At 49.4% G+C, this 20,466-nt stretch overlaps 1 protein-coding gene across 2 annotated transcripts; it reads right to left on the bottom strand.

Annotated features, from left to right (window-relative positions):
* Positions 1 to 444: 444 nt before the first annotated feature.
* LOC101161831 (guanine nucleotide-binding protein G(I)/G(S)/G(O) subunit gamma-12) lies at positions 445 to 20,271 on the bottom strand. 2 transcript variants are annotated; one of them, XM_004078655.4, is made up of 3 exons: positions 19,575 to 20,271; positions 3,265 to 3,376; positions 445 to 1,715 (listed from the first exon to the last, which is right to left on the bottom strand). In XM_004078655.4, exons 2-3 carry the CDS (start codon positions 3,355 to 3,357, stop codon positions 1,590 to 1,592), a joined length of 219 nt encoding a protein of 72 aa, XP_004078703.1. In that variant the 5' UTR covers positions 3,358 to 3,376; positions 19,575 to 20,271; the 3' UTR covers positions 445 to 1,589. The 2 variants fall into 2 exon arrangements, with proteins under 2 accessions (XP_004078703.1, XP_020566442.1); XM_020710783.1 differs by lacking the exon at positions 19,575 to 20,271 and adding an exon at positions 10,519 to 10,939.
* Positions 20,272 to 20,466: the final 195 nt, after the last annotated feature.

Here is a 20,466-nt window from a genome sequence, read left to right as displayed (position 1 = left end):
ACGTGCAGCTGAGGAATGAGCTGCAAACCCCCCCCCTACACATCAGCACATTCCATTACACGGAATGGACTGCATGCACACACACACCCCCCCACAGACCAGCTGACTTGGACCTGCATGAGACCTGCTTTGCTGCCTCTGCAGATTATGTCCCGTCTCTGTTCTCGCAGCCGTGCGGCTCCACTGCTACCGATGTGCAGAGCTGCTGTGGTACAGCGTCCCACTGACTGCAGCCTTCCCGACACAAGCCCACGTTCCTGAGAGCAACCCTCAGGGTGCAGCAGAAACATTTCAAGCTGAAGGGGAGAAAAGCTCCAACGTTCCCAAAAACGTCTGGCCTCCAGGAGCCAAGAGTCTGGCTGCTCGGGTCGGCCTGAAGAGTCACCGGGTCAAAGCGCAGAGGAAACACTTCGGCACATCTCCATCGAGACAAAGGCACAGCAGTGAACTGTAGGAATGTTTCAGTTTATTCGTCTGTAAGTCTTCATACAAAGGTTGGTATCACAAAGACGAGTAGAGAAGCAGACGCTAAAGGAACCATGAAGCTGGACAGAAGTGATGATGTGGCCGGTCCTGCTGAAGGCATCACTTTATTGCAGAGCAGCAAAAGCAGGCAGACGGTCGTACAAAAACTCAGTAGAAGGCAGGGTCTGGCAGACCCGAAGGTACCCTTTGGGGAAGGCAACGACACCAGAACCACAGCAAACGGGCCGCTGAAGAGACATCTTCTGGTATTTACATGTAGACAGACAAATGGCACAACATGGATGTGAATCACCTCCATCCCACAGATTAAAATACAAAGAAATACTTTGATTAAGCGTGTTATTTCTAACACCAGGCCGACAGACGTAAGGCTTTAGAGTGAAGGCTTTGATCAGACTTTTAGACGGTCGCTTTGAGCACAGCAGACACTTTCCCAGCAAATCACAACGATCACAAAATCACAACGAAACCCCGCCCACCGACGCAAGTGTTAACTGAAGGAAAAGGACGAGCGGAGGCGGAGTCTTGGGGGAGTGGCTCATTATCCATTTAGGTTTCTCTGACAGACGTCTGCTGTGGCACGCGGTGAGGGTTAGACGACGTACTGGCATCCCAGAAAACTGCCCCTCTGAGGGCATCAGAGAGACTCCTGAAAGTGCCTGTGCAGAGGCTTCTAATGCCCCGGTCAGTCCCCCCGGCCCCGGCCTCTTCATCCTCTGCTGACGGAAGGAGCTCTGCCGTCACTCCGCCGAGCTGAGGTGACAGAAGCTGCTCGCCGCGGTGGACCAGCAGTAGAGAGGTGGACGCATCAGCAAGGTCTTCAGCAAACGCTCTGACAGGCAGATGCTCTTAAGGCAAATCAGAGACGCAGATAACAGTCGACGCCGCCGGAGACGGGAGCGTTTCTAGACCAAGGCTCAGAGTCTCCGCCCACATCCAGGAAAGACTGACACTAAAAACTGCACCTGATGACATCACAGCTCACGGCGCACGAGGGTTTCGCCTCCACCTAATGCTGACGATCCGATCCACCCCTCAACCCAAAAAAGGATACAGCAACAATAATGACCAAAAAAAAAGACACAAAGGCTACACTGCGCCCACTACAATATAGTGCAGGGCTTTTTGTCCTTGAAGGGGTTTTCCGAAGCCTGGATGCCCATGAGCAGAGGGTCGTTTCTGGCGTTTTCGGTGCAGTAGGTCATCAGGTCTGCAGAGGCTTTGGATACCTGCAGGAACAGGAACAGGCAGGGATTCAGAGCTCATGGATGCATCTGCACATGCTCAGTCAGCAGCTGCTGCAGTGTTTGTTTGGTTCAAAAATGGACCCGTTTTCCCGTTTCAAACTACATTCTTAGTTATCGGAGAGTTTTCACTGAAAGGGAGCAAAAGTGTTGATCTGTTTCTAAAACGAGCAGCACTCTGGCCTCAAACAGCTTTAGAAAATGTTCAACTTGGAAGTGAAGAACAGTTGAAATCTTTCAGAAATCCAGCTTCAGACAAACATATGGACTTCTATTCGTTCCATTAAAAGGCTGCCAAATGCCAGATTTCATGATGGGGGGGCTGGGCCGCCGGGGGGGCTGGGCCGCAGAGGAACCGCCCACCTCTGAACGCAGCTCACACCACGTTGGGTCTTTGCTGCAGGGGTTTGATCCTGTGTCATCTCGCTGCGTCTGACCGCTGCCCATGTGTGACGGCGGCGCCTGGAGGGGCGTGATCGGGAGGAATGGCCTACCTGATCTGAGCCCGATCAGAACCTTCTCTTGTCGGATCAAACACGAGGGTGTCCATCCGTGCACGTGGCACCAGGACACCTAAGGCCGGAGGTCAAGGATCGAACTTCGGGTAAAGGGGGGGGGGGGGGGGGGGTGTCCACCACCAGTACCTGCTGGGGAGTCCGATTAGCTGGCGGGGAAGGAGGTCGGAAAGACCTGGCAGACCCAAACATGCTGTGAACGTCTGGCTGAGGGAACACCCCCCCCCCCCCCCCCCACACACACACACACCCACATCCAGAATTTTGAACAGGGAGGCTGAGGACCTGGACTCTGTCTGGAGTGGACCACGTCCTCCATCTCTGGCTGCTTTAGTGAAACCAAATTATCGGTGTGGAAAATCTATTGAAGCCCGAGAATCCAGTTTTTGTATGCGTGTGAAAATGTTCAGGTTCCCATAACAGCATGTAAACGTGTACAGGTGTGTTTTGAACACCGATTTACTAATCAGTGACGAACTGAAGTTATGACCTCAGATATGGCCGCTGGTATTCAGGACCTGGTTCTTTGGGTCATGACCCAGAGCTCATGACCATAGGTGAGGATTGGAACGAAGATCGGCCGGTAATTTGAGAGCTTTGCTTTTTGGCTCAGCTCTCTCTTCACCACAACGGACCGGTACAGCGACTGCTTGGCATCAAATATGTTTACAAATTAATTGTTGTGAATTATTCTGACAGACACACAGATGTAACAGATCTGTGTGTTGAACCAACACCTCTTCATGTGTATGTGCTGTTGGGGGGACCTGGTTAAACATAAAAGAACTTTTACGTCCAGAATCCTTTTAGCAGGATCACCGTAGAGGCCAAATTCTTGCACACTGAATGTTTGACCTAAAGTCCAAGAAACGGACAAAAGCGCCTGAACAATAAGGTGAAACAGACGAGTGGGCGGCTAGTTGGAAGGAAATTAAGGACAGCAGAAGTCCCACCTTCCTCCCGCGGAGCAGCCATGGAGAGAAGGTGCAGACAGAAAGCAGACCCTACAGGCGGTGTACCTTTATCCTCTCAAAGCCGGCCTCCACCTTCAGCTGCTGCACTATCCGGCGGGCGTGGGCGACGCTGTTGGAGCTGGGCGCCTTAGAAGACATCCTGGATGAGAGGACGGCACTGAAAGGAAGAACAGACATAGGTCAGGAGCTGCTCCTCTTATTATGAAGTGGAACCTTCGATAAATGCAAACAACAGGCCTGTAGGACAACAACTGACCACTGAGAATCCTGAAAACTTTCCCTCACAGTCGGAGCTCCAGGTTGGATTCAGAGGAGCAGAAACTACCTTCACTCTTTTTTAGAAAAAAAGTCAAATTCAGGGTTCAGGAGACCCAATGAGTCCATATCAACCACTAAAAAAACAGATCCAGCAGCAGCAGCAGGATTTTGGACTGAAAAAGAGACGTTTCCTGTTGTGTTTTGTAAGAATGAAAAGGATGTGTTAAAAGAGACAAACACCATCAGGAGCTTTCAGAGCATTAGGAAGTCTGAAGCAAGAACCAAACGTTCTCCATCTGGTCCTCACGAACCTGTCTGTGATGACTCTAAACTCCAAACTCGTCCAAAAGCACCAAAGTCTTCACCAAACGGCTACAGCCCCGAACCCTAAAGCTCCTAGAAAAGTGAGGACGATGGAGGAATTGCTCTCTGGACAGGGCAGATCAGGCAGCTTCTGCAATGCACATGTGCTCCTGGGCCGTTGTGACATCACAACAGCTCAATAATTCAAACAGAGCCTCTTTGTGACAGTTTGATTGACAGCAATGTAAAAGGAGAAATACTCAAATGCAAACATCAAATGATTTTTATTACATTTGTTCTCTTTCATAAGAAAAAGGCAACAAGTGCATCGGAGGGGGAGTTTAAGGATGTCAATCAAAAATGAACATGTTCTGGTTTCCATCCACAGCAAATCAAAGTAAAGTGACAGACGGACAGAAAAGCAGAGCAAAGAGGAGAAAGAGTCTCCATCCACGAAGAGGTGGATCTCACGGTCAGAGCAGCAAACCAAACATCTGCATCAACTTTTTTAAGATCTTCAGCTCTAGAACTTCCTTTCTTTAACTTTTGATTTGGGAGAATAAAGAACATCAGGAGCAGAAACGTCACGTCTGTCAGAGGAGAAGGAGATGAATCCTGTGTGGATCACCTGTGTGGGTCACCTGTGTGGATCACTGTGTGGGTCACCTGTGTGGATCACTGTGTGGGTCACCTGTGTGGATCACTGTGTGGGCCACCTGTGTGGGTCACCTGTGTGGGTCACCTGTGTGGATCACTGTGTGGGTCACCTGTGTGGGTCACTGTGTGGATCACTGTGTGGGTCACCTGTGTGGATCACTGTGTGGATCACTGTGTGGGCCACTGTGCGGGTCACTGTGTGGGTCACCTGTGTGGGCCACCTGTGTGGGTCACCTGTGTGGGTCACCTGTGTGGGTCACTGTGTGTATCACTGTGTGGGTCACTGTGTGTATCACTGTGTGGATCACCTGTGTGTATCACTGTGTGGGTCACTGTGTGTATCACTGTGTGGGTCACTGTGTGGATCACTGTGTGGATCACCTGTGTGGATCACCTGTGTGGATCACTGTGTGGGTCACCGTGTGGGTCACCTGTGTGGGTCACTGTGTGGGTCACCTGTGTGGGTCACCTGTGTGGATCACTGTGTGGATCACTGTGTGGATCACTGTGTGGGTCACCTGTGTGGGTCACCTGTGTGGATCACCTGTGTGGATCACTGTGTGGGTCACCGTGTGGGTCACCTGTGTGGGTCACTGTGTGGGTCACTGTGTGGATCACTGTGTGGGTCACTGTGCGGGTCACTGTGCGGGTCACTGTGTGGGTCACCTGTGTGGGGCACCTGTGTGGGTCACTGTGTGGGTCACCTGTGTGGGGCACCTGTGTGGGGCACCTGTGTGGATCACTGTGTGGGTCACCGTGTGGGTCACCTGTGTGGGTCACCTGTGTGGGTCACTGTGTGGGTCACTGTGCGGGTCACTGTGCAGGTCACTGTGCGGGTCACTGTGCGGGTCACTGTGTGGGTCACCTGTGTGGGGCACCTGTGTGGGGCACCTGTGTGGGGCACCTGTGTGGGTCACTGTGTGGGTCACTTGTGTGGGGCACCTGTGTGGGGCACCTGTGTGGGTCACTGTGTGGGTCACCTGTGTGGGTCACCTGTGTGGGTCACCTGTGTGGGTCACTGTGTGGGTCACCTGTGTGGGTCACCTGTGTGGGGCACCTGTGTGGGTCACTGTGTGGGTCACTGTGTGGGTCACCTGTGTGGGTCACTGTGTGGGTCACTGTGTGGATCACTGTGTGGGTCACTGTGCGGGTCACCTGTGTGGGTCACCTGTGTGGATCACCTGTGTGGATCACCTGTGTGGATCACTGTGTGGGTCACCGTGTGGGTCACCTGTGTGGGTCACCTGTGTGGGTCACTGTGTGGATCACTGTGCGGGTCACTGTGTGGATCACTGTGTGGGTCACTGTGTGGATCACTGTGTGGGTCACTGTGCGGGTCACTGTGCGGGTCACTGTGTGGGTCACCTGTGTGGATCACCTGTGTGGATCACCTGTGTGGATCACTGTGTGGGTCACCGTGTGGGTCACCTGTGTGGGTCACCTGTGTGGGTCACTGTGTGGATCACTGTGCGGGTCACTGTGTGGGTCACCTGTGTGGGGCACTGTGTGGATCACTGTGTGGGTCACTGTGTGGGTCACTGTGTGGATCACTGTGTGGATCACTGTGTGGGTCACTGTGTGGATCACTGTGTGGGTCACTGTGCGGGTCACTGTGCGGGTCACTGTGTGGGTCACCGTGTGGGTCACCTGTGTGGGTCACTGTGTGGGTCACTGTGTGGGTCACCTGTGTGGGTCACTGTGTGGGTCACTGTGTGTGTCACCTGTGTGGGTCACTGTGCGGGTCACCTTTGTGCAGCCCTAAAGAACATGGGGGGCAGTATTGGCCATTCCGAACACGGAGAACCCCCCCCCCCACACACACACACACAGCATATAGGTAGCAGCCAGGACCACCAACTGCACAGAGCTCTGCTGACAAGTGCACACACTAACATGCACACATGAGGACGCACGCACACACATCCTTGTCTGCCCACACACAGATCTTTGCACACAGAGAAAAACACAAATGCACGCACATATAAGCATGCACAAAAACACACAGCAGCACACCCAAACACACGTGCACTTCATTAACAGAGTTCAAAGAGCTGAGAACAGGGCTCCATTATGAGTCAGTGCCATTAGCACCAACCCTCACACGTGTGCGTCTGCCGCTAGAGTGTCCTCTGTGGTCTGCAGCCTGTGTGGTCCCTCAGAAAACCTCTGCAGCTCCTTCAATAAAGAGAGGCTGCTGGCTCTGAGGGTAAATGTAATCAGCTGTCAGACGGGGGGGGGGGGCATGAAAGATTTTACTTCAAGTCAGTCTGAGATCACAGGGGAGACACTTTTATAACCAGGTTTATAGTCTGAAGCCCAAAAAAACCAATCAGCCTTTGTCTTCAGTTTGGAAGAAGTTACAAACTTTCATCTCCATCATGTCTGACATCTTTTCTGAAAACGCCAGATAAAGCAGCTTCACTTTAAATAAGTCCTATTTATAAACAAAGGTCCTGCGGGGTCTGCGCAGACGTCTGCCCCAGCAAAAGCAGACATCACGCTGACACAGAGTTAGTCCACGCAGACGCACACTGCTCCTGGGATCCCTGAACACTCCTCCAGCACGCTCCTGCTGCTTTGGAAAGCAGGCAGAGCTAAAAGTAGCGTTCTGCTGACTCAGCACTTCTCTAGTGGAGTAAGAACCTCCTGAGACACGACCGAGCGGATGGACGGCTCCGCTGTTTTGCCGTCAACATTGACCTCATCTTCATCATGGCCGTGTCATCAGGCTGGTTACTGAGTAAAGTGCGATTGTGTTTATGGAGAGGAGGGGACGCAGAGCCGGCGTGGAACTTCGGCCACGCCTCTATGCTGTAACAAATAGTGATAGTGGATTTCAGAAGGCGAACTGACACAAACAGTAAGACTGTCGGATGATGAAGATAACGGAGCACAGTCAGCTCACATCATCACGCGTGGGAAACATTCTGTTCAGGAACTTCACGTGGATCACCGAGTACCGGTGTCTAAAAACCACTTCCACATGCAGAAGGTCCTGAGTCTGAACCCACAGGATGAGAATGTCCTTCCATTAGTCTGCTGGTGTACACCAGAATATGAAGCAAGATGGAAAGAAATGGAGACTAAAAGCATAAATATACCAATACAACAGATTATAGGTGACATTAAGCAGACTGACTATAACCAAAGGAATGTTGACTCAATTACACCCTTTACAGTAAAACTATGGGACAAAGTAGTTAAAATACAAACTGCAAAATGAAAGAAAAATACTCAATTGGAATCGCATATGACCCAAATTTCCAACCAAACCAATATGATTCAATATTTAGACACTGGGTAGACCAGGGGTCGGCAACTGGTGGCTCCGGAGCCGCATGCGTCTCTTTCCTCCTTCTGCTGCAGCTCTCTGTGTTTTTGTAACTATCATGTTCTCAGATTGTCGTGGTGGACAGAGTGAACATGTGGAGGGGGCGTGTCTGCAGCTGTGAACGCCCACCAGAGTCTGTTATTGGATGGTCAGTGGTGATTTCGTAGGGACACATGAACGCCCAAACAAAGCCTATTTCCCCCCCTAGACTAAAAACAACAATTTCCACGTAAAATTAGTTACATTTGTGTTAGGGCGCCCCTACTATCCTGTCACCTTGCTGCTACGATGACCGTATGCTGTGCTGTCTGTGTAGAACACGCTGGGGGGGTTTGCACACAAGAGGAAAACAACGAACAGGCAGAGAGGCGGGGCTTAGACTTACCGCTTATGATTCCAGACCCGCAACAAACTCATAGCTGCTTCATCCATAAAATTAAAGTAATTTATTGGGTTTACTGGATTTAAAGAAAAAATAAATAGAAAGGAGTCTGCATGAAAGTGAATTTGTTTCCATCTTCTCACTCATCTTAACTCTGGGTGTTTGACAGACAGAAAACTCTATTCAAGGTTGTGGAAAATGGACAAAAGATCAAAGGAAACATCACACTCATAAAGAATACAAATACTTTAAATGAATAATTAAATAAATATCCAGACAGGATTTTGAATAACTGCATGGTACACTATTATAAAAGAGGACAATCTACTCAGCGTTAGGGAATAAAAATTACATTTAGACTCGAAAATCAAGATTTATTTAGATTCCTACAAATTCAAGACTTTTATACAAAGGAACTTAAACCTGATCTAGAACCAAAAAAAAGAGACGCCATAACTAAAGTGATATCAGACGCTTATAAAAACAGTAAAACAAAGGTTATTTCAACATTTTACCGTTCTTTTACTGACAACAGGAAAAGTTCATCACTCTACATTAAAAGTAAATGTGAATCTGAGCTCAATCATAAACCTACTGAGGAAGACTGGTTTAAAATGTGTCTCAATGCTCTTCTACCAGCTCTCAAATATGGAAGGAATTAGCATGAAAAGATCCTACACGGTATTTTAGAACGCCCCAAATCAAAAGAAAACAACTGAAAACTCCTCAGTGTTGGTGGAGACACTATGGGAGTCAGGAAGGAATCGTACACGTATATTCTGGTCGTGTCCTAGACTACTATCTTTTGGAAGGTTGTAACAAATCTTCTAGAAATGATTTGGGATATCATCTGAGAAAACGGGTTTACAATTCTGTACCTAGAAAATATTGAAGACTCTGTACTGGATGAAGATCTTCACCTGCTAAGGATATGACTCCTGGCAAGCAAGAAAGCCAGGGGGGATCTTAACCCCCCCAGGTGAAGATCATGTGGAGCATTTACTCCATGGAAAAAATGACATTTCAGCTAAAACATTTAGTTAGACATTCACAACAACAAAAAAAGGGAAAAAAGGTTCCAGGATGTGGAAAATCACTAAAATTCTGAGAGGATTTTGAAGAATTTTTTTTTAAAAAAATCAGCCCAATTATCGTGTATTATGTTTATTTTTGTTGTAGTTGCTGACCCATGTTTTTAAAGACTGACAACTGGAAAACACTCAATAAAAAACAAAGTTAAAAAAAAAAGAGAAAGTCCTTCCTGCATATGTCCACCTGCACCAGTAAACAAAAAAAGACGCCCCTGCAGGCGTGCTCCTCTCAGCCTGTCCAAAGTCTGTCCATGCTTTGGACAGGCTTCTTCTCTGGAGGCTGAAGCTTCTGCGTCTTTAACGTTCATATTTATGTCGCAGAGACGGAGAACAGAGAACCTTCACTATTCTACAGCTCAGGTAAATCTTTTTAAGTATACATTCACCTGTGAAGAAAAAGGATCAAAGGCACCAAGACAGGGACTTCAACCATGACCTTTAGACTTCCCCTGCCCCCTTTAACTGGAGGATCAGATATGATTCAGTATAAACTCAGACCTTTTTCTCAGCATCGGGCCGCCTGCAGCTCACTCTGCTTTTGGGCCAGAGCTGCTCGGTCCGTGCTGCAGACTTGGTTTCTAACATGGAACACGCCTGCAGGGCTGCAGGTTTGGCCTCAGAGATAAGCATGGCAGGGAGGACCCCGCCCTCCTAACCCGCCCTCCTAACAGAGTTGGTGGTGCAATTGAAACGAAAGTCCTCGTTCAGCCCACCCGCATGTGTTAGACGGTCTGGATATGAAACCCATTGGAATCAGACGGAGCCGTGTGCTGATGTGATCGCTGTGACTGTGAGGAACATGAACAGGCTGGGATTCCTCTGCAAGCACACACTTCCAGAAATATCCACTGAAAGTGTGACAGCAGCAGGAGCAGCTTCAGTCTGCTGCAGGCCTGTGCACTGGATGCTGAAACACTGAAGGTTCCCTTAGGTCCCCACTTATCTGTTTCAACTACGAAGACACGACCCACATTAGTGATAGCAAGTGTATTCAATCAAAACGTAAAGACACCTGCAGCTTCCTGGATCGGCCATGCAGTTAAGAATACATAAAAGTGCATGAGTGGATTTAGGATGGGAGATGTTCAGATCCCAAACAAAGACCTCAGAAACACGCCGATAACAGAAGATGACGGTAAAACGCTGCAGCAGCTCTCAGCGCTGAACGTCCTTCCAGAAACGGCCGTCAAAGATGTGGGGCATCCCTGACGTTGAAGGGGGGGGGTTCCTGTGTTAAAAGTATCAAAGATCCCTACAGCTGGAGCAGGTCTGCTCACCGTAGACGCCAGCTGGCGGCCATCCCAACGATCAGATTCTGCTCCACAACAGACAGGAGCCTCCTGCTCCACAGTGACAGGCCGTCATCAAGCCAAAGCAAACTGAGGCCTGTGGCAGATAAAGCCGTTCAGACGTCACCACCCACGTAAATCAGCCGAGGAGACGCCGGCGCCCAGGCCTCAGCGTCTCGCTGCTTGGCTGCAGCAGCAGGGTGGATGGAACGCTGCAGAAAAGAGCGACGGGCGTGCAGCGTAAAACTGTGAGGCGGTACGTTATGCCGCTGTATGCACTCGGTTTGACGCCACAGACCGATGAGCGGCAACTAGAGCGCCATCAAGCTCCCAGCGAGGGGGCGTGGGTCTTCCTCAGCCCCTCATAGAAAGAAACTATTCATGATGAAGGCAGATTTCACACAATGGATCTCCATCTCTGCTCCAACACGGAACAATAAACAAACGCATGCAGTCTTTCCAGACTCCGCCCCTCACGGCGTGTGTTAGCAGAGAGGGTGGAGTAAAGGGGCCAAAGGTCTGCCCCGGGTGGGGGAGTGGAGGGGGTTTACGTTAGAAATACATCAGAAAATAACCTACTGGTTGATTTTACACAGGAAATGGGATTGCTCACGAGGTCACATAAACGGGATGGTGTGTGTGTGTTGTTCATCTGTGTGTGTGTTTGTGTGTGCTCATCAGTGTGTGTGTGTGTGTGTTGGAGCCTGTGCACCAAAGTCCAGTTGTGAGGGTAGATGTGTTTTATGGTGTTCAGAATACTCCTGGACACAGAAAGTAAACACTGCAACTATTGAACTGTGACTCAGCAGGATCACAGTGACTTTGCTGTTTTCATCTCCGACACTCATGACAGCTAGAAGGGACTTTGTACCATTATTGTAACACTCACTGCTTTGAGCAGAAAACCTGAAAATACTGTTGGATTACTCATTTGCACTTCAAACTGAAAAAATACGAGCAAACAAAAGTGGTTTTATGCACAGATGTGCCCCAACAACAGCCAATCACAGACACGGACATGAACGTTCATTGTTCTGTTTCAGGAGCAAAATCATTTTTCAAGTTTTACACGTAAAACAGAGAGTTTGGCTTGGAATAACTCTCTAAATGACAGCGGGATCCGTCATTTCTGTGCCATTATTATGATTATCAAACAAGCCCAGCCTGTCAAACAGGAACGAGGGATCAGCAGAACTTCATTCAGGTTAAAAAACAAAAGTAAAATCTTTGTGCATTTTAGCACCGAGGGAAACTCCTCACGTCTGCAGAGACAGATTCTCAGCATCAAAAACAAAAATCCTCCAGCCAACCAACAGAAGGTCTAAAACTATAGAACCTTTCTGTTGTGTGTTGAACCTTAATTTATCCAGGTACGTCCCTGCAGCGCTGAGCACAACGTCCTTCAGATTTCTGCAGGGTTAGGGTTATATTTGTATGATTTTTTTAAGAACTGTAGTGGTCCAAAGCAGCACTCTTCATAGAACCAAAACGCCATCAGTTCAGGTGTTATCCAGCCGCTGTGACCTGTGACGTGACGGCGCCGACAGCCTCACGCTCCTGGGCCAGACTGGGAGATTCTGGAGTCAAAGCAGGACCTTGGTCCAGCAGCTGAGGACGGCATCAAAGAGCCTTTCAGGAAATATGACCGCCAAGCAGCTCTGAGGACCCCGGGGCCCCGCCCATCCACATGTATGTGGGACAGACTGTTCTGCATGAGGAGAACACTGAGGTGAGGTCGGAAAACTGGTCTGGCTGTGCACACTTAGGCTCTGATCAACCGTCTTGTTGGAGACGCCTGTCGCTTCAGCTGAGAAAAAACTTGGTTTAAATGAAAAGAACTTTAGCCAGACGTCTGAATTGGTCTGATTCTTGGTAATACTTAAAAAACAATGAATAAAAACGAATCCAATGCAGAAGAGCACAACTGAACGTGTGAGCCCCTGCTTCAGTTCATATGTCCAAAAACTGCTAAACCTCTGAGGGTTTTCACAGGAGGGATCTGCCTAAACAGACCTCCACCGCTAAAAACAAGGACCGACTCCTGAAGCAGCAGTCAGGTGGTTTTTATATGAAGCAGGGCCGGCATTTTCCTCAGAACCCGGTGATCCACATCAGCTGCACAAATGAGAGGGACGTTTGTGAACAAGCAGGAATGCCAAGCATGCGGATGAGCGGAAAACGCCATGAGAGCTTTGCAGGGAGGCTGAGACAGGACAACAGCCACCGGCACCATCATGACATCAGCCTGCATGCTGGTGGACCAGCAGGCATGTTTAGCACATGGCTGCATGTTGAGTAACCCACATTCAAAGTCCAAGAACCTCATGATACGACTTCATGACCCGGTTTACCGGCTTAAGGCCACGGCAGTCGGTTGTCAACTCTGGGCTTTGGAGGACTCGGCAAAGCCTCAAGACACAAAGAATTCAAAGTGGCTGAAAGTGAAGAGCTTTCAGACGTGGTAGAGCGGAGCGTCAGGATCATCAGGACGTGAAGACAGACCGGATTCAACCCGACAACACGACTTCTGCAGCTACACTTTGCTAACGAGTCACTGGAGATCAGAAACCCATCCTGTTATTATGTTAGTCTCCATGAATGTGTGTGCGTAATTCTGGATTTGTTACACATAGGATACATATTGTCTGTAACTGTGTGTACTTGCAGTTGTGTATTCAATTGTACACCACAATATCTTTGGTGAGTAAATAAAGTTTATGCAGAAACAACCAGAGATCCCAGCAGCTTAAAACTATGAACGGCTCCTGTGCTCACAAATCTTTCAAAAGTACAGAATCCGTGGCTGCAGTTGGTGGTCTGCCTGGAGGAAACACAAACTCTGCATGAGGAGACGGGAGGATATTGTGTGTCACATAACAACAACTGCCGCTTCTTTCACTGCTGCAGAAGCTCATCTCCATCCAGCCCTGGTTCTGAGGGCACACACTCAGAGAGCGCCTACAGAAGAGGGGGCGTGGCCTCTGCCAGCCAGCTTCACACACCCAGGCAGCTCCTTGCAGATTCCATTACATTCCTCATCGATGAATCCTCTAAGAGTCTTCAGGGCGAGCCGCTGGCTGGCTGCAGACTGGCGGCGGCGGGCTGGCTGCAGGATGGCCCTTTCCTCCAGTTAGCTCAGAGCACCAATGATCACATGCACAGATTTGGGAAGCGTCACCGTTTTACAGCTTAAGACGCTCATTTCCAGGACTTCCCTGCCGTACCTGCCCGACAGGAAGCAGCTTTATGCCAGCTGGACTCTCACCCCTCAAAGGATATGCCCATATTTGGACATCAGCATTATGAAATACAATGGATGTCATAGGAAATGGCATACAGAGAAGAGCCATGCCTTCCTTTATATAGAAAACAAGCAAACAAGTTCAGCCTGACAAAACTGCTTCTCCTTGTTCTACCACCTTTGAAAATACAAGACACCCCCCCCTGAAATCAAACACTTCCAAACTCATGACAGTAAACTGCAGTGATAAAGTTTTATCAGAGTGAATCTGGAACTGTTTTATGACCCTCCGGTAAATACTCGAGCTGGTCATGTGACCCTCTGCGCCGGTCATGTGACCCTCTGGGGTTCACATGCATTCAGCCTAAGAAGGACCTGTCAGGACCTGACACGCACGGATGTGCACGAGACCCGTCAGGTTTCCAGGTTTTCAGTTTCACCACCACAGGACAACGGGGAAGCCCTGCATCCGTTCACACCAGCAAAGCCAGACAGCACCGCCATGCGGCAGCAATGCAGTACTGCAGTAGAAGTCTGTCCAGAACGCCGGCAGCAGGTCTGGACTACAGCCCGCCTTCTTTTGTCTGAACATAGATCTGCCAGTCTGAAGACCCACCCAGGAGTTTGGGGGGATTAGAAATGACCAACAACAGAGCGCTGCTTTGTAAAAACACAAATGTCTGCAGGAGCTTCAGCTCCTGTTCACTCCCTGCTCTCTGTGGAGGTGGAGGCGCGTTTCTCCAGTCCAGGACGTCAAACTCAAAGTGGGCCAAAATGAAGCGGTGAAGTAAATTCACGGGTCAAACTCAATATTTATTGAAAAATTAACTCCAACTGATATGTAATGTTTAACCTTTTCATGTGGAAACAAACTGTAGTTTTGCGTAAACACAGAATGTGGAAAAACCAAAGCTTGATATTACAAACACATGAAAAATGAAACTTGAAATAAAAGACACATCAGTGCTATTCTTTTCTGATTTAAATACATAAATAATGTCTCTCACCATATCTTTTCAAGTTCCTTTGTAAAGTAAATCTTTTTCAAAGCCAACAACAAAAGAACCAAATTTAATATTTGTATAATGTCATTCAATAAAAATATGATTAAACTTTTCAACTATTAACATTCCATGACTTGCAGTAGAAAAAGTGCATCAGAAACAGATCTATTCAAGCTCTGTTTTCTACACTCTGACTTTCTCTGCACTTTGGTCTAACATCTTTTCTTACAGGTTCATCAATGTCTGGGGTCAGACTGTGACACATGTGCTCCAGTCTGTTCCCAAGCTAAAAACTGGATGAACGGAGAAAGACGGGGTTGTCACGGTGGGATAGGGCGGCATCATTACTGGATTTAGCTGTTTGACTGTCCACACGTCTGGAGAGCTTCACAACCTCCACCGACAGCTGGAAATCTCCAACAAGGGCTGGAGGTGGAGGGTGGAGTTATGAGCTTGGGGGTGGAGTTAGATACTTTTTTAGACCACGCTGCCTCCACACTATCGAGGAAAGAACAAATCATTTGAACTCAGAGCTAAATGTCAATAATGGCAGCAGTTTGCAACCTGTTTGGCCCCACAGAGCTCTCCAACGGACTGACAGATTCATTCAACCAAATAATTAAATCCATATAAAACTGATATTTCTAAAATAGATCGTTCAGAGTCAGACTTTAAGTCCAACTGAAACAGTGTTAAGGCCCGTTCACACCGGGACGAATTTCGCCGGTTTAACGCCTCGTTACTAAACAAAGGGCACCAATGAGAGTGTGCACACCGACGCGAAAAAACGCCACGCGTCAAAGCGTCAAAAAAAAAAAAAAAAAAAAAACGCCTCGGGTTCGTTTTTTTTTTCCGACGCATCACGTCGAAATCTATTCGACCAATGAGAATTTTTTGCACACGTGTCTGGAGCTTCTGAAGTTACAGTAAAACGCAACTTGGGGGCACTCAAACACAAAACTGCCTTGCTGAGCACACATACCAGCGAAGAAGATAGACGCCAAGTAGCGTCTACACTGCCACAAAGAAATAATGACGGACATTCTAAAATATCCCCGAACCAAGCACCAGTTGGAGCAACGGGTGCTTGAAATATTCATGTTTTCTTTGTATGATTCTGACAAGCGCGTAAATACTTGCTCTCTTCTTCTGAGTGAAAAGCGACTTTAAGAAGCGTAAAGTTGCGCAGCGCCACCTTGTGTACAGGAGTATTTCTGTTTACATTAAGCGTCATCTATTGTCAGGGAATGAAATTGCATGTTTGCTCATCGTCAGCGAAAATCGCCTGGGTGTGAACACAAAAAACGTGGCGAAAAACGCTGGCGAATAACGCCTGGGGAATATTCGTCCCGGTGTGTCTTAGTCGTGTTTTCTGTCCGAGCAGCCTGGTACCAAGTGTCCCGCAGACCAGAGTCGTCCAGACCCGGGAGTCGGATATGATGAGAACATTCTGACCCTTCTGCAACAGAACTGGTTATTGAAGGTTTTGGGACAAGATCCAACCTGAATGCCAACCCTTAAATTATTGATGGCAGATTTGGAGAGGATTTTCCTTCAATGGTCAGGTTTTTCTCATTGACTGTATAAGATGACTGGACTGAGTAACTCCTCCCCCCAGCGTTCCAAACAGGAAGTACCAGCTGGCTCCAAGAACAACAACTGAACCTTCAATGTTTTCTTTTAATCCCGTCAGGGTTCAACATGTCCTTCACTGACTGGAGCTGATCAGTAAACCTAAATTAGGGGCCCACCAGCACTACACTAGGCGGGCCAGGCCACTGTCCATCAGGCCCCAAAGTACAGCTCTTGAGCAGGTCCACCTTAAGGCCACTGCACCGGTCCTTGGACTCAGAACAGGGCAGTGGTGCTGTGAAGGCCAGCCATGACTGATCTCACTCCCAACAGCAGAACCTAGCGCCCCCTGCTGGACCGGGGCGGGCTGTGCCTGGGCTTTTGGTGGATCCAGAGACAGGGAGACATGCCTGGTGTGCTGGGAGACGGCCCGGGACTTCAGCGTGGTTCCGTTTCAGAGCCCTCTGAGTCAGAAAAAGAGACTCCAAAACACTCAAACTGTTGGTGGTCAGCACCAAGCTGTTTCAATACAGCTCTTTAAAAATGAAGGCATTATTTACAGATGTTAAAGCAGGGCCGCTCATGCCTGGTCCTGGAGATCTACCCCCCTGACTGTTATCCAGATCTCCAAGCCCTACTAACTGCTGGTTAGCTCAATCAGATGTCTCCAGATTCTGATTAAATGAACACACCTGACCCAGGTAATGAGCAGCCCTGTGTTAAAGTATATTGTATCAGAAAGAACAATTGAAAAACAAAATCCAGAGAGAGAACGGGGTCCAAATTCTGTTCTAGAAGAAAAGTTGTTTTTATTTGGCTGCAGCTGAGATTTCTGCTTTTAACATGTTTTGAACAGCAGTGAGCCGAGACAAAAACAGGCCTTAGCATCTTTACAGGCCTATATCATGCAATAATCAACTTATTGAGCTCTGAAGTGTTTTATAATGTAATAATTCTTCACTAAAACAACTCAAAGTGGTATTTTGATCTGACTTTTCCTCCAAAAACCTGCTGTCTGAGCACCAGCTCCTCCCAATCTATACAAACGAGCGGGTTCTCACATTGTGATATCAGAAAGTGAGGAACCACCCCTTCCAGGAAGAGTCTGCATTGCCAGACTAACAGACACGCCCATTTTCTCTGTGGAGCTAACGGTGATCGGCTAAACCCTTTCCTTTTATATGCACAATATGAACATCCGTCTTTGCAAAAATTCCGATGTAGTTTGTTTTCGTGGGAGAATCACAGACACACTGCTGACACCGACTTTGGGATGACGTCATGAAATGGGCGGTACCCACAAGGCCAGAAAGGCGGCGCCTCAGAGATCGAGTCTTCTTACTTCCTGGAAGGAAAATGTACTGGAAATAAGTCATATTTCACAAAAAATGGTTCTTTAATGATCCAAAGGTCATATATGATCATATATCTGGATATACTTTACTCTGGAAGGTTTAGAAAAGCAGGATGTAGGACCTTTAATGAAGAGTATAGAATACCAAATGTTCTCATGACTCTGGCTAAATGTGAGGGAAGCATGTTGAAGAATGTGAATCACTCAGACTATGAAGGACGTAGTGAGACCATTGAGAAAAACTGAAGCTAGCAGTCATCCCTCCCACGTCAGCGCCGCTGATGCCGGGGGAACGACACAGCGCTGTGGGGAAGCGGCTGTGACGAGAAGCCCCAAACTCTTTGGCATCTTCCCGTTTGAAACTGGCCTACAGAGCCGTCCATCGAGTCCGACGGCATTCTGTCAGGCAGACGCCTCCCCAGGACTGAACGTGGCCCAAACGCAGGGTTACCCTGAGCCCATGACTTACTCCGTTCCTTCAGCGCCGTTTCTTCTGAATGCTGTGGAGTTGCAGTTTCCAGTGGCGTAAGGACATTTCTGCTGAGTCAAGCTTCAGCTCATTCTTACTCATGTGCATCTCAGTTATTATGAAATCTTGGGGGCTCCTTCCCCCTCTGTGGTTTTTCACTCCCCCAGAATGAAACATCCGAGCATGTGTCTGTGTGACCTGCTTGTGCTGCAGCCTCTGACGGGGGTGGCCTTTGACGGGGGCGGCCTCGGATGGGGTAGCCTCTATTAGGGGCAGTCTCAGGCGGGGGAGGCCTCAGAAGGGGCCACCCTCTGGCAGGGGCGGCCTCTGGTGTGGGCACCCTCTGACAGGGGCGTCCTCTGATGGCGTAGCCTCTATTAGGGGCAGTGTCAGGCGGGGGCGGCCTCAGAATGGGCCACCCTCTGGCAGGGGCGGCCTCTGGTGGGGTATCCTCTATTAGGGGCAGCCTTAGGCGGCAGTGGCCTCTGACGGGGTCGGCCTCCGGCGGGGGCGGCCTCGGATGGGGTAGCCTCTATTAGGGGCAGTCTCAGGAGGGGCCACCCTCTGTTGTGGGCACCCTCTGACGGGGGCGTCCTCTGATTGGGTAGCCTCTATTAAGGACAGTGTCAGGCGGGGGCAGCCTCAGAAGGGGCCACCCTCTGGCAGGGGCAGCCTCTGGTGTGGGCACACTCTGACGGGGGCGTCCTTTGATGGGGTAGCCTCAATTAGGGGCAGTCTCAGGCAGGGGCGGCCTCAGAAGGGGGCACCCTCTGGCAGGGGCGGCCTCTGGCGTGGGCAGCCTCTGATGTCAGTGGCCTCTGACGGGGGCACCCTCTGAGACGGCTTATGATGGGGTAGCCTCTATTAGGGGCAGTCTCAGGCGGGGGGGGGGGGGGGGCAGCCTTTGATGGGGGCTATGGTGGTGGTTGGGGGGCACTCTGACGGAGGCTCCGGTGGAGCTGCACGGAGTATTAATGAGTCAGCCTCATCAATGGCCGGTCTGTGTTCTGGCCCCTGGCAGGACTTCAGCAGGGCTGAAGATCTCGGCCTCCACGCTGAACAGTCCAGACAGAAACCACTGTCTGCTGGTCTTCGTGAGAACTCCTCTGTTCTGGAACAATCCAGCGGCTCTTCAAAAGAAATCACTCAGAAGCGAAGTGTGGGCGGGGCCTGTGGGGAAACAACAGGAGGCCCAGCGGCGCTGGACGGAAGCTCCGGCCGTCACCTGTTAAAGTCCAACAAGACTCAACGGGGAGCAACTCAATCCACGCGTTGGGGGCGTGTGGGGGTGTTAGGCTAAACGGGAGGGCGCCGTCAGTTGGACTAAAGGCGGGGCTCACGGTGACCAACTGTTGCTCGGAGCTGTTCGACTCCGCCGCCAACGGTTACCACACGGGAACTCACCTGGCGGGAGGAAGAGGCAGGCAGGCGTCCAAGCTGACTATCCGTCCACAGACCACCGGGAGACCACAGCCGAGCGCCGCACCGACAGCGTTTGGCCGCGGAGAACCACCTGTGCGCGCGCGGCTCCGACAACAGTCTCGCGGCAGCGGGAGAGCTGGTTTGGAGGCGCCGGCTGCTGTTTGGTGTCCGCTAGCGCGACTCCTGCTCACTCCGTGCTCCTTTTCCTCCTTCGGCCGGACGAGCACGGGCGAAATTCATCGGGAGGACAGGGGCGGACCCAGCAGAAACCACCGCGAGCGCAGCGCACTGGCGGGATGGTGAGCGCGCTGCACTTCCGGAAATTTTCACAATAAACGTCCGACACGGACATGCAACAGGTGGAGAACGTTTCTGACCATGTTGACTCGCTTTTTAAGGACAGAAATATTCAAATGCAGCCTCCACACATTTTGTTTTTGATGTTTTGTAATTCGGAGGTGATTGTATTTCCGCCTTGGCCCAACAGAAGAGACAAGCTCCAGCAACTCTGAGACCCCAAATGGGGTTTAAGAAAATGGATAGTTTTTAGAGCTAGCATCATGAACACATAAGCTGTTCCTTTGAGTCCCATCGTCCTTGTTTTGGTTGCAAATACAGTAAAAAAAAATAACAAATCAGACTAACATGCAAAAGATAATACTATTAAACAAGAATTTAAAATGAAACTGCCTGTAGGTTTTATCAGTTAATAGGAAACCCTGAAAATGCTGCAACTTCAAAGAAATCTGTTTAGTGAATCCCTGTGAAAACTGCTTCCTGTGTAAGAACTTGGTTGATGTAAAAATGTGTTGTAGCTCCATAGGCCTGATGGAGGCGCTGTAACATCAGCTCAAATGGCCTCAGCTCGTGTGTG

This window comes from Oryzias latipes, chromosome 17, assembly GCF_002234675.1.
Source record: "Oryzias latipes chromosome 17, ASM223467v1".
Classification (NCBI taxonomy): Eukaryota; Metazoa; Chordata; class Actinopteri; order Beloniformes; family Adrianichthyidae; genus Oryzias; species Oryzias latipes.
Note: the sequence above shows the minus strand (reverse complement) of the source record. Positions and strands in the feature narration are given on the sequence as shown.

Excerpts from the sequence above, each read along its gene's own strand:
- LOC101161831 (XM_020710783.1), bottom strand. The coding sequence starts at position 10,541 with ATGGCCGCCAGCTGGCGTCTACG. Across the intron at positions 3,377-10,518 it reads GCCGCCAGCTGGCGTCTACG|TGCCGTCCTCTCATCCAGGA; the intron begins GTGAGCAGACCT and ends TCTTCCTTTCAG. Across the intron at positions 1,716-3,264 it reads CCGGCTTTGAGAGGATAAAG|GTATCCAAAGCCTCTGCAGA; the intron begins GTACACCGCCTG and ends CTGTTCCTGCAG.